The sequence below is a fragment of the Danio aesculapii genome, chromosome 4 (assembly GCF_903798145.1).
Source record: "Danio aesculapii chromosome 4, fDanAes4.1, whole genome shotgun sequence".
Classification (NCBI taxonomy): Eukaryota; Metazoa; Chordata; class Actinopteri; order Cypriniformes; family Danionidae; genus Danio; species Danio aesculapii.
Window position 1 is genome coordinate 37,432,857 of NC_079438.1, and position 14,691 is coordinate 37,447,547.

The 14,691-nt window shown below is 35.0% G+C and overlaps 1 protein-coding gene across 1 annotated transcript; it reads right to left on the reverse strand.

Annotated features, from left to right (window-relative positions):
• Positions 1-385: 385 nt before the first annotated feature.
• LOC130222946 (myogenic factor 6) lies at positions 386-5,131 on the reverse strand. Its single transcript, XM_056455580.1, has 3 exons — positions 4,594-5,131; positions 4,372-4,465; positions 386-1,938 (listed from the first exon to the last, which is right to left on the reverse strand). The coding sequence occupies exons 1-3, from the start codon at positions 5,101-5,103 to the stop codon at positions 1,823-1,825; spliced, it is 720 nt and encodes a 239-aa protein (XP_056311555.1). The 5' UTR covers positions 5,104-5,131; the 3' UTR covers positions 386-1,822.
• Positions 5,132-14,691: the final 9,560 nt, after the last annotated feature.

Consider the following 14,691-nt stretch of genomic DNA (forward strand, 5'->3'; position numbering starts at 1 on the left):
GTGTAATGAACTGCCAATTATTCTGGCATACGTTTTACGCAGCGAATGCCTTTCCAGCCACAACTCACTACTGGGAAACGCCCATACACTCGCATTCACACACCGCACTATGGCCAATTTAGTTTATCCAATTCACCTATAGCGCAAACCAGAGCACCCGAAGTAAACCCACAGGAACATGGGTAGAACATGCAAACTCTCCACACTGTAATGCCAACTCACCCAGCTAGGACTCAAACCAGCAATCTTCTTGCTGTTAGGCGACAGTGCTAACCACTGAGCCACCATGCCACTATGGTTTATAAATGAAACAGTGATTTAAAAAAAAATATAAAACAGAAAAAATAAATAAATACATAAGATTTCTTTAAAGTTTATTGTTGGAAAGACATCCAGCAGTGATCAAGTGCTCTCTTTTTCATGTTAATTTATAAAAGAATTTAAGTAACAGCAATATATTACAAAATATGTACATTTTAGAGGACCACATAAATGGACAAGAATCATATTGTTTATAATAATAATCCTGAAATAAACCTGGAATTACCTGCAGTTACTACACTGAATGGTCAATTACAACTCATATTATTACACCGGGACACTTCAAAATAATACTTCATTAAAACTATAAACAATGCAATAAAATATTACAGTATGCAATGCTTAACAGATCAAAAACATTCTTAAATAAAATATAAAGATTAATAACTGGGAGAAATAGTTACATTAATAGAATGGTAATAGTTCCTTCCTAAAAGTTCTTTATAGTGGAATAAGGTTCATTAGATTATGAAAATGTTCATCACACTATGAAAAAAATTTGTTCACTGAAAAGTTTCTTTGGCAAACTATAATGGCTTTTATGGCTGTTTCCATCCACCTATTTTTTGCACATTTTGGAGTATTGCATAAACTTTTAATTGTTAAGAAAAACTCTACATAAACTACAATGAAAACACATTTAGCGAAAAAGTAATGTGATTTTGTTTTACAGATCATGTGATATGTGCGTTGGGGCAGAATTAATGGATAAACTAGCAGACCGAACACATTGTTAAACTATCTGAAATGTTTTGGTCATTCTAAAATCCCTCAGCCAAAGTCTGTCATCAAAATGGTTCAGTATTATTACCTCCAGAATTGTCTTAATTGGCTGCGTTCTCATAATGCATCTTACACCTCCAAAATCCACTGCACATTCATTACATTTCAACTTCTGAGGTGGAAGTAATTTATAAAAAAATATAGAAGCCCACAGTAGCTTCGTTTACCACAGCAAATTCCTTTTTTCGTTCAGATTTTTGCCGCTAGTTTATCGAGAAGTGACCGCTTTTTTTTCTCTTTGACTCATTGGATGGAAACAGAGCTTCATTCACAAATGTTTTATGTGATATTCCAGTTTTGTGCATAAATATAATTAACATATTTGGAAGTTGACATAGCAAACGTCATCCTTTTGGAACCTTAATTTACTAATTGAAAATATTTTTTCACATATTTGTATAAATATTCATTTGTGTAACAGGGTAAGGTTAATTCACTTCAATTGTTAAGTTGAACTAACATTGAACAGTTGTATTTTTAACATTTAAATGAACAAAGATTAATATATAGTGTATCAGATAGTTACCATTAGCTAATGCAGTAAGAAATTAATTGAATTGAATCGTCAGACTGATCTGTTATGCATTATATAGGCATGTTTGTTAACAACTTATAAAAAGTTATTGCAAAGTGTCACCTATTACATTTAAAACATCGACACTAGCTCATGGAAATAAATAAAAATATTGGGAAATGTGAGGTGGGTGATGTTTGAGCTTCACTTCTCTGAGATCTGGCTGGGACAGCGAGCTTTGGGCTCTTCAGTGGAAATGCTGTCCACAATGGAGGAGAGGCGACGGAGACTGCTGGACTCTGAAGACTCCAACACAGCTCCTGAAACACACATCATGCTCATCGGTCATTATGCACAGAGAAACACACGGAGGAAATGGCAGGGAATTACATAGACAGGATTATATGTGTGAAGGACAGTTAAACACTCTTGAAATGGATAACCTCAGGTAAAATGAATACTATAATATCTTGCTTCACGCTTCTTACTATGTATAATTTACCAAGAGTTTAAAACAAACTACTAAACCATTTCACAAGTAGACTTTTCAGACTATAAAGGTAGGAAATAAATGTCTCTTTTCAGTGCAGTTGGTCTAATAAAACATTGAAACCACTTAATTTGTATAAAACATGCAGCGATTTCTGTGACTCTCAAAGGCTTTTATACTAGTGCATTTTTTTAGTTTGAACTTTTTTAAGTTTTCCTCGTCCATACTGCCATTTCCACTGCATCACTTCTGTACAGCTCCAATTCTATCTGTTCACCTACAGTACTATATATGACTGTATAGGCCATTTGTCTTTTTCCTGACATGTGACCCATAGGAATTTTTACTAAAATAGTGCCACAACTATGAGTAAGACACAATGCATTGTGCCCTTTCTGTAACAAGTTGTGATTTATATAGCTAAAACACATGCAAACGCAAACAAATGTGTACATTAATTGTGCTCACAAAGCCATTCCAAGTGTGTAAATGTACGTTTAGTGAATTGGAAACAGGAAAAATAACAGGTAAGAGACTTTCTAAAAAGTCCACACATTCCATTTCAATGATTCTGTATTTTAACTGGTAATGCTGGTCATTTGTAATTACTAGGGTCAGACGGAATCTGCTGACATTTTTTGCTATTTCTGCTCAGAATTTTGTTAAAAATTTGCGGATTTGTGCGGAATGATTTTGGGAGTATCATAACTAAAACCTTAATATATGAAATAAAAAATAATACCTTTTAATTTTTTTTAATGTTTACAATACAAATCCAATTAGATCCACTTGAATTAGTAAAAAAAAACAAGTCTCTCATATAACATATCTACTAAAAGACAGAAAATATTACTTTACAAACTGTATTGTAAAAAAATCATTTCAATATTTTCATATTATTCAATAATATTACACACATTAACACAAGTAAATAAACAGAATCAATGATGGACTAAAAATCTGCAGAAATCTGTGGAATTCTGCACGCGCAGATTCCGTGTGGGCCTAGTAATTGCACAACCACACATGCAATACGACACTGTCATTATTTTTTACACCAGCCAAAGAATACGAAACCAAAAACTATAGTTTTTATAAGCTGCCTGTGCAAACAAGTTATTTAATCATTTTATTGGAGGACGAAACTCCATTTTGGCTGAGTTTTCAGTTTTGCTACTGAAATCATTACTAAAATAATTTTTAAAAGTGTATTTGTTTTCATTTTGAGAAGGTAATCAGGGACAAAATCTTTATTGACAACATGTGAAATTTGGGTGACAATTTTGAATGTGTTTCTTTCTCTTTTTTATGATTTATTTTTGGGAATTTTTCTCCTTTACTATGACAACACAGTATAAAGAGAGAGAAAAGGTTAGTGAGCCGGGATTCGAACTCTGGACAAGTGGCGCGTAATTGTGGTATACTGTTCACGAGACTGTTAGCACCAACAAATAAAGTTCGCTGTGTTGAGAAAGCAATTTTTAATTAAAGCAATATAATGTCTGATGTTTACATAAGTGTATGCAAATATACCATTACTATAGCATTCATCAATAAACATGACAACTGATGTCTTTAAATATTGGAATATAAAATCCCAATGTACCATTGCATTACATATGCAAAATCATTTCCAGATACATCAGTTTAAATGGCTATTGTGGTAGATTTTTTTGAAAGTGTCAAATTGTGCATGTTGACATGATATAATTTCACAAGCCTCATTTAAAGACTTTTGGCCCTGATCACTTTCCATAGTGTAGACACGCCTGGAAAATCTGAGCGCTTAGGAGCACATGAGTCCCATGACGAAGTAGCTTAAATGTTGATCATGCTTGTCGTGCGTCTACATTCAAAATAATAAAGTTGAGCATTTAAAAGACACAACGGGTATGTTTCACTATAGATGTCTAGCACATCCATGCAGAGTTACCATGACAAAAGCAATAATACTCTGCTCTTTACCTGATTTTAACATGGTTGTATAATGACAAAAATCCAGGGTTAAATGCAACAAGGAGTTATGTACAGAATATTCTGTGTAGAGAATTATGTGTGGAAAGTATTCCACAAACACAATTACTGACAAAGAATCACAACACACTGCTGACCTTTTTAATAAATTCTTATTCAACCTTGAATTAAGTTCCCAAGTTTGCAATCTTCAGTTATGCACAGATACATGCAAGCAAAAGCACACCGACAACCAGCCCATGAAACCACCAGAAACCGTAAATGAAGTTAAATCCTGCTCTGTACCAACCTTCTCTATGACCTGCCATCTGGGAGCTGGAATGATCTGGATTCTCCTGCCAGCTCTGGCAGGTCTTTTTCCAATGATACTCACTGGCAGTCACCTGAACAGGCAATCATGATGGAAAAGCATTACTAATACTCTTAATGTAACTCTGAAACACAAATCATAGCATTAGCTGTATGCGGAGTCAAAGCACCACTTGGATCCAGAGCACATGGATGAGCTTACATGGTTTTCCTTCAGGTTGTATGTGTAAGGGTCAGTGTCATTGCTCTGCTCTTGCTCATCCAGCGAATGCAAGAGGTCCTGCAGTTTCTCAATGTAGGTTATCGCACTGCGTAAAATCTCCACTTTGGGCAGCCTCTGGTTCGGATTAGGCACCGTCTTTTTCTTTAGCGCGTCAAAAGCTTCGTTGATCTTCTTGAGCCGCCTTCGTTCTCTCAAAGTGGCGGCCTTTCGCCGGTCAGTCGGAGCAGATTTTCGTTTACAGATCTTGCAAGCCCACATGAGGCACTGGCCCTCGCAGTGCGCCTGGAGCCCTGGTGGAGCGAGGACGTGCTCCTCTCCGCTGCTCTCGCACCCCGTTTCTGACGGGACGGGATCCTGACCTGGGGATAGAGGACTGTCATTCCCCTCGTACAAAGGGGACACTTCTGGCATATCCAAGGTCCCATGGTCCCCCTCAAGATAACGCAAATCATTGAAAAAATAAGTGTTGGTCTCAAACAGGTCCATCATGTTGTTGTAGGCTGTTTTGACAGTAAGACTGTTGGCATTTAAATAGCCCAGTGACACAAGTTGGGGGACTTAAATATAGCATGTGAAATTCTATCCAGCGCTTAGCTGTTGCGGGGCTTCAGATTCAATTCAATAGGCCTTCTGGAGTCCATATGAAAAATAAAGGAAACACTCAACTGGGTGTTTTACTAACTACTTGTTTTAATACTATTAAGTAGAAGATTGATGGAGATATTTGATTGCAATGTGAGCTTTCCTAAATAAATAAATACAATAAAGAGAAGGAGTAACTTTTTTATGTCAATTTAACATTAAGCAATCAAGTTGCTTGCAGTTTGTTTTACGAAATGTCTTTACAGTGCGCTTAAACTGCCAAATAGATTTCGCCAGGAGCTACACTTATTTCTTGCCAAAAAACATTAAGTTTTTTTTCTTTTAATTTTTTTAAATACAATACTATGCATGATCAGACTGTGTAAAATTATCGTGGTTGTATTAAGATTATTTACCTTTTTGTATGATAGTAAAGCTTAAACTCAGGAGTTTTATCTGCAAATTTAGCTTAATGACATAATTTCAGACCAGTCTTGCCCTTGAAAACATGTTCAGTTACACTTATACTTGTTCTTTTGTGTCACAATGCAGTAAGCCTCAGCATTCTGAGAAGCAACAAATAAACATTCTGCATTGTAACTGCTGTCAAGTCTTAATTTGAATAAAAATGTATGATGCTGATTTAATTAATACAATAATCTTGCTTTAAGTTGAAATGCTTTGGTGAATTTTGGCTTTAGTTAAAATATGACAATTCTTAAATTAAGAGGGATTATCCTGGTGAGTTTTAAGACAACACACAATAAGAAAAGGAAACTATTAAAAAAGACATTAAAAAGCAAGTTTTAAGATAATTAGACTCAATAAACCGCTTGGAATATGTTTTATAAAACCTGTTTGTAAGACATATTTTGTTTACTAAAGCTTTATTTATCTTTCAAAGTATATCTTACTGCACTGGCAGATAATTTGACTTGTTTCTAACTTGTATCTTCTTAAATCATTTATTTTTTCACATTTTTGGGTGGTTATTTTTTGCAGTGTACCTGAGAAAATGCTTGGTTACATTTTTTTTATTAAAGTGAAATTTATGAAGCAAATATATTAACATATCAATGTGCTAGTATACCTATAACTGCACTACATCAATACTACTTGTGATTAAACTGTGAGTAAAACTTTAAGATTAATTTAAGTTTAATAGTGTAAACATAACTACATTTTTTTCATTTGTACTGCAACTACACAACAAGTGAATATAACAGAACACCAAGTAAATGATTTGAATACATTTCTTAGTTTATTAAAGAGTACACTTACTGTAAATCCCTTATTGTGAAACATTTCATTTGGTATAATTAGCTACTAGGTGTTGTGATTGTCAGAAAAGTAATACATTCATCAAATTTAAAATTGTGTCTTGACATTCATCATCACCTAAGGAAACAGATGCCTTAATTTGATCCAGTGGTGACTCTGCAGGATTGTTTTCAATACTTTGGAGCATTGTAAAGTCTGAAAGGCAAAATTTTTATCTACAAAAATGTTCTGCTTTTATCGATATGTGTTGGCATTTAGACTTCCTAAAATTGCTCTATATTTGTTAGTAAATATTCCACACACATGCACACACACCCACACCCACACATATACAAAAGGTCATATTATATAAAACTTCAGAAACAGAGGCCTCCAATGTAAATATGACCTGAAAAAAAGGGGATTCAGCATAAACATTCAGAATTACTGCTATGAATAAGTTGTAGAATTCTGGTAGTTTTAAGTGTTAACAAATAAGAATAGCCATGATAATGAATGAAAAATGATGTTAAATAATATTTTTTGACTTGAATAAAATTAATTCATTCATAATTTTCTATTGTGTGCAACTAAGACTTGCTCACTAGCATGTGTATAAATCTAGTGAAAATTAATTTGTTGTACTAATAACTTCTAAGTACGAAGACTAATTCACAAAACATTAACCTCAAGCATTTATTAATAATGGACTAAAACACACAGACACAGAATTGCTGGACACTGGAAAGAGGGTCTTGTTTTCATGCCCTGTAAAAATAGCCTGGAATGTGTGCAGTCAAAATGGCTTTTGAAAAGCTCACGCATGTGAAGTAAAAATAGCTATAAGAACCATTTATCTTAATTCCGAAAACACATGAAAGGCCTTTCCGAAGTGTTATGTGTCCTCTGACATTTTTGTACAAGATCAGTGTGAGAAGTTTTATTGAGGGCTGCTAGTTGCCGATGGATCATGTTGCATATCATTTTAGAGTAGACCGTTTTAAAATTTTAATCAGGCAAAATTGTATACTTTATTCTGATGCTGAGGATTATCAGGGGATTGATAAAATAGTCCATCGACAAATCAAACTAATTTTATAATTGTTAACTCGCCCCAGGCTGTCCAAAAATTATATGACATTATTTTGTCAGGGCGGTTCATTCCGCTGTGGTGATCCCGGATTAATAAAGGGACTAAGCCAAAAAGAAAATGAATGAATGATTATTTTGTCAGCTAAAAATGAATTATAAGATGAAAACTCATGTTTTCATGTGGTGAAATATTTTTGATTAATAAATCCACATTTCAAGAGAACAGCTTCAAAGGAATTAACATCAATTTGTCCAATAAGTGTCTACTTTAGTTTACCCCCACTCCCAACACTTTGTACAACAAGTGGTAAACAGTTTTTAAAATACAGTACATTTTCAAAAGATGTTATTAAAGCTCTGCAGCTATTTGGGGGTTTTCTGACTGGATTTTCTTACTTAAATGGAAGAGCTTCACATAAACAGAGGTATAACTCCAACATTCTGCTATTATTATAAAGTGCACCTATGATGAAAATCAACTTTTGGAAGATGTTTGGACAGAACTATGTGTAGGTATAGTGTGTCCACAGTCATATTAGGGTGATTTAAAATCTTAAATCTTTTTTTTTTTAATTTCCTGATGTTAAAATAGGATCCAAATACCTTCCATTTTGAGGCCGACTGCAACTTGATGTAGGAGTTTGGTTTTCCACCCACCAAATTGATTGACAGCTGTGTATTAACATATCTCCAAAGTAACACGTATAGTCACATCAACAAGACATTAAAAGATCTGTTCAAGAATGAGTTTTACAAGTTTAAAACATTCTTAAAACAGTGCATGTTTGTAATAAGGAGGGTAAAACTGCTGTAATTCATCACCACAGCTGCATAGTGTCAGTACTATTATAAAAGAAGATGTTTCAATCCCGGTTTGTGGACATTAGATCAGTATTATTTTGGACATTAACAAAACAGATATCCATACACCAGTGTATATTAAAGGGCACCTATGGTGAAAAATTTACTTTTCAAGCTATTTAGACAGAAATGTGTGTAAGTATAGTATTTAAACTGACATAATGGGGTGAAATAAACACACCCAGTCTTTTTTTTTTTTTCAAATTTAACAACATAAAAACGGTGGACCAATTGGAGCTGTTTTCAGATCGACCGCAACTTTACGTAGGAGAGCGGTCCCCCCGCCCACCAATATTGATTGACAGCTGCGCGCATTAACATGTCCGGTGGTCACGTGTATAATCATATAATCAAGACAGGACGTGCGCAAAGCAGCCGGGAATAAAAGGTCTGTTCAGTTTGCTAGGATCATTAATCATCATCAAACGTGATCAAGAGTGAGTTTTACAAGTTTAAAATGTTTTAAAACAGAGCACGTGTGTAATGAATTACAGCGATTTACTTCAGATGCACTTAATCAGCACAGCCGCGTGTCAGAACAATTATAAAGGAAGACGCTTCAATCCCGGTTATGAATATACATTAATATAAGAGATATCCATACAGCAGTGGATATTACCAGTATCATGTAACATGCGTGCAAAACGAGTGCAAAGCTTAACGCGCGCTAGCTCTCTCTCTCTCTCTCTCTCTCTCTCTCTCTCTGTGTGTGTGTCTTCGTGTCTGAGCTGTGTGTGTGTGTCTTCGTGTCTGAGCTGTGTGTGTGTGTGTGCCTGTGTGTCTGAGCTAAGTGTGTGTGTGTGTGTGTCTATGCTGTGTGTCCGCGTCTGAGCTATGTGTGTGTGTGTATGTCAGCGCTACGTTTGTGTGTGTGTGTGTGTGTATGTGTGTGCGCTATGTGTTTGTGTCCTTGCTGTGTGTGTGCGTGAACTTTGTAATGACATTGTGTGTGACTCATTGTTGCAAATCCACAAAAAAATGCATCAAATACTGATTGTTAAAGTTCTTACTGTAGTATTTCTCACACACGTTATGTGAGATCTGCTTCTTGAGGCAGCTGAGGGCGGCGATTGCTGACAAGCATGTGGGAACGGTGGGCGGGGAGGACTAGCTTTAAAGGGCCAGTACAAAAAAACAGCAAAACCTTTTTTCCAGCTATAATATAGACACTTCAAACAGCTATAATAAATAATCTGATGGGTGTTTTGAGCTGAAACTTTACAGACACATTCTGGGGACACAAAAGACTTATATTAAATATGAAAAAAGGGGTAACCTATGTGCCCTTTAACATGTATCCCGTCACATTTAAACGCTGCTAAAACAGTTTTGTTTACACATTTGTCTACCTACATTACAAATGCTGATGATATGAAGGAACACTTTCGCATGTCAAGACATACATTTGAATGTGTGCTGCAGCTTTCGTGTTTTTAAAATGAAAGTCTACCGGTGTTGTAGGCTAACGTTACTCAAATCTAAATCACAGGAGTGCACGCAACAGCGCAGAGCTTGGAGGTAAACTCACAGCGTTTTTTCTTAAGCATTTTATTGATCATTTTTTTCCACAGCTGGCACTGAGAAGAAACATAGAAACATTATATGACTAACAAACAGCAGCTAAATGTGTCTGGAGAAGGATTTAAAGGTATTTATTTTTCATAAACAGCGCAGATGTGAATGTGTCTGACTGTTCTGATTGGCTGGAGCAGATGTCCCACATCAGTGCATTCTAGACATGAACGCGCTCTTTCCATCAATTTTCCTTCTATGTTCACACAGAGCAGCATTCCAGGATAATGTTACAACTTCTCTTCCTGGAAAATTGGAGGAACAAATTTACAGGTAGTTTTAAATAGGGTCTGTTTACTGGTAATTTTCCAGAAAGGTCTGTATGTCTGAAAGGGGCTAATGTGTGTGATTCATCATTGCAGAAAGGCTTGAATTAACTCCACAACAAATGCATCAAATAACTGCTGGGAAAGTTCTTACTGTAGTAAGGGAGATCTGCATCATTCTTTCTGTCACTGTGATGTACATTTACGTGAGACGTAACAGGAGAAGGCTACACGCATCAGAGCCGAGAGATACCGAGAGATCTCTATGGCTCTGACACGCACGTGAGAACAGTGAGCAGGGAGAACCAGTTCATTTACATTAAAGGCACAGACAACAAAAACAGGTACAATATCCTAACAAATCAAATTTCCAATATTCAGAAAGGTATAAATAATCTGATGGGTATTTTGAGCTGAAACTTTACAGACACATTCTATAGACACAAAAGACTTATCGTAAATCTTGAAAAATAGGTGCCTTTAAAGGAAACCTTTTGTAACTAAAACTGTGTAAAAGTGCTAAAATGTACTACTGACTGTGTTCATCTAAAAGAAGAAAATCTAATTCACAAAGGATGGCTGAGGGTAAGAAAATTATGGTGTAAATGTCAATTGTGGGTGAACTATTCTTTTAAGATACATTGCCTTTAATGGATAAGTGTTTTTACTGAAAGTTTCAATACATCAACCCATCTTCTTTAATGCTATGTGAAGGTTTAAAGGGATAGTTCACATAAAAATGAAAATGTATTCTCAATTTACTCTCCCTCAAATGGTTCCAGACATGAGCTAAATTCTTCTGTTGAACACAAAAGAAGATATTTTGAAAAATAATCTAATAAGAAATATTTTACTAATAAGAAACCTTTTTTAGAAACTATATTTTTATTTTTGGGTGAATTATCCCTTTAAATCATTTGTGTGTTGTCTCTCATAGTGAACACATCTCCTATTCCCTTTGGTGTACAAGGTTATGGGCTTTAGGATCAATACATTCTCATAAACGTGTTTGCGACAGAGGTGATGATCTTCTGCAATGTCACCAATGTCATTCTCAACTCCCAAAATAATGAATTAGCATTAAAATTATAATATAAGGAGTGTTAACTCTGCACCCTTCCCCACATCCCGACTGCTGTCTGCTATCAAGAGCATTTCAAATCAGCACGGCTTCATTGGCAGTGGCGGAAAGTCCATCAGCTGCTCATTCAGCACTCAGGAAGGGAACATAGTTTTCTTTTACAAGGCTTTTCATAGGAAGAGAAGCCCACGCATGTTCACTTGATCTCACAGGATTAGTTTTAGAGGCCATGAGTCCAGGAGTGATGAATGCATTTCATTGCTTTAACACCTATAAAGCTATTGTTTGAATCAGTTGAACAAACAGGTACAAATGAGAAAGAGGTTCTGAAGAAAGCCCAAAATGTGACCCAATGGCATTTGGGTGATTACAAAAGGTTTATTTCATTTTGGAGGACCACCTTTACAGTGACATGATTTACTTGATTTACTCCATACAATATAGTGTTCGAAGTGAAAAAATAAGCGCAAGTTTTTATATATTGCATATTTTGATAAAAAAATATATGTTTTTGTTCATATTATGTATATTTTTTGTAATTTTTTTGTGATAAAAATGACTTTATGGTGGTAATGGTTTTATGATGATATTTAAAAATGATTTTATGGTGGTAATTCCCAGAATAATTCCCATTTGTGGAAAACTTTGTGATGAAAAAATAAATAAATAAAAAAAATATGTATATATATATGATTTCTTACCATATTATGTAGCCTTTTATGTTCAGTGTGCAATCTGACACAATGACAATGACAATAAAGCTTCTTTATTTTGGTCTCTTGCCAAGACAAGATCTAAAACAGATCTAAAATATTAGGGTTTAAGCCAAAGGAAGGTTGTATAACTCTTTTTTTTTATCTACGATCTTACTTTTTCTCTCTGAGATTACACTCCCCGGAGCATCTGGCATCATGTACCTCACTCAGGTACAACTAACTGTTCTCTTATTAACTGCAGGGAAACAATTACTTGAAATCAATTTGTTGCACACCATAATACCAGCCATACATGTAAAACACAAATAATGTCCTTCAATTTGGTCATGTCCAGCGGCTGTCACCCTTAAACCAATCTCCATCACAACTGCTTGCTTTATTGTCTGTTCCATTGCTCCGTATGTTAGATATTTGCTCCCACTTTCTTTTGTAGTCTGAAGCTCATCAAACAATAAATTTTTTTATTTGCAATTATTTTGTGTTTAAATGAAGAATTTTGCAGGATTGCAAAAATTTGTGACTTTTTGTAGATTTTGCATTGGATTCAGCGATCGCAAAATTGCGAAAAACTAAGGGGTCTGGTTTATGTTACTCGATGAAACAAAAAGAAATACTAAATAACTACATACCTTTTATTTAACCTGTTTTTATTACTTTCATTAATACTTAGATTTCATTTCAATCTGTATTATATATATATATATATATATATATATATATATATATATATATATATATATATATATATATATATATATATATATATATATATATATATATATTCATATTGTGGCCCAGTGGGTTTGAGCCTCGGCTGAGTCAGTTGGCATTTTTGTGTGGAGTTTGCATGTTCTCCCCGTGTTTGTGTGGGTTTCCTCCGGGTGCTCCAGTTTCCCCCACAAGTCCAAAGACATGTGGTAAAGGTGAACTGGGTAAGCTAAATTGTCCATAGTGTTTGTGTGAATGAGTGTGTATGGATGTTGCCCAGTGATGGGTTGCGGCTGGAAGGGCATTCGCTGTGTAAAACATATTCTGTATAAGTTGGCGATTCATTCCACTGTGGCAAACCCAGATTAACAAAGGGACTAAGCCGAAAAGAAAACAAATGAATATATATATATATATATATATATATATATATATATATATATATATATATATATATATATATATATATATATATATATTATTATTATTATTACTTAAACCAGTTGATTTTGATGTTAAAACACAAATCACATTTGCATTGTTTTTATTGCCAATCCAAAGTTCTTGTAACTACTATCATTGTGCACATCTTATTGTAAATGGCTAGTCACATAAAATGAGCTGCAGGAAACATATCTTGCATTCTGTGAATTCCTCCATGTACTGTGATATGGGCTGATTCCTTTTGTTTACTGCCGTTTAGGATATGGGGATATATTTGGGTTTTATTAGTTTCCTGTGAACAGATCCAGTTAAGACTTGCTCTGGGTATATGGCTTCTTTAAATGGCTTAATTTATATAATGCATTTACCATGCAAAAGTCCTTTTGTTTACCTCATAGGTGTGAAAAGATAATAAAACTGGATTTCATCAGACAGCACTTGTGCAAATGGTTATGGTAAAACAGTTGGTTTTTGGTGACTTGAATTTGGGTCCTGGCTTAAGATTAAGCTTTTTTAATAACTTCTTTAAGAAGAATATGTGATTTTGAAAACCTGAGTATTTTTATGTAAATCAGTATGGCAGCATAAACTAGCACTACACAGGTATAACTGAAGGGCACTCAGGTATATGCCAAGAACCTCCCTGCGGACTCCATGGATGAGAACATGTAATCCCACATTGGCAGCTTTTCACATACTGTATGTCTTAGAACTACCTATTCTGAGGCATGTCTATATGCGTGACTGTTGGGTAGAGTTTTTGTCAGAAATGCACATTAAAAACATGAGTATATCAATTACTCATATACCAGCCAAACAACAAGGTGAAGAAGATCTGTGTAAATTCAAACCAAGCATCATAAAAGGAGGATAAAAAGTGATCTAAATGACTAAATGTGGCATGGTTGACAGTACCAGATAGACTGATCATAAACTGCTGATCTACAGGTAAAATATTTTATAGAGTATACAGAGAATGGTCCAAAAAAGAGGAAATAGCCTGTGAGTTGATGCCAGAGGTCAGAAAAGAATGACTATATAAGTTTGAGCTGAAAAAACAACAACGATAACTCAAACAATCACAATCATGGTTTGTAGTCAAAAGACACATGACTCTAATAGAACAAACTTACATGTGGTTGAACGTGTTCGAAAAGCTCCTAAACACTGTCTGCCCACCGATGCTGAGCTCATTCATGAATTGAGTGGCTGTAAAGGCCAGTTCATATTTTGTTAATTGATTGAATTTCCTTTTGCATTAATAAATACATTTTGACCACAAATTAGATTTCTGAAATATGACCATGATCGTCTCGATTACTAACAAAACCCATGTTTCCCGAAGAGGGAACAGAGATGTTTGTCTAAGACACTATTGGGAATTCGCTAGATGACCAATCAGTTTGAAGAGTAAGAAAACAGACCAATGAATGTCAATGAGTTGGCAGAGCTCGGCTCAGAACACCAGCACGCAGGTAGAACAATCGGGCATTCC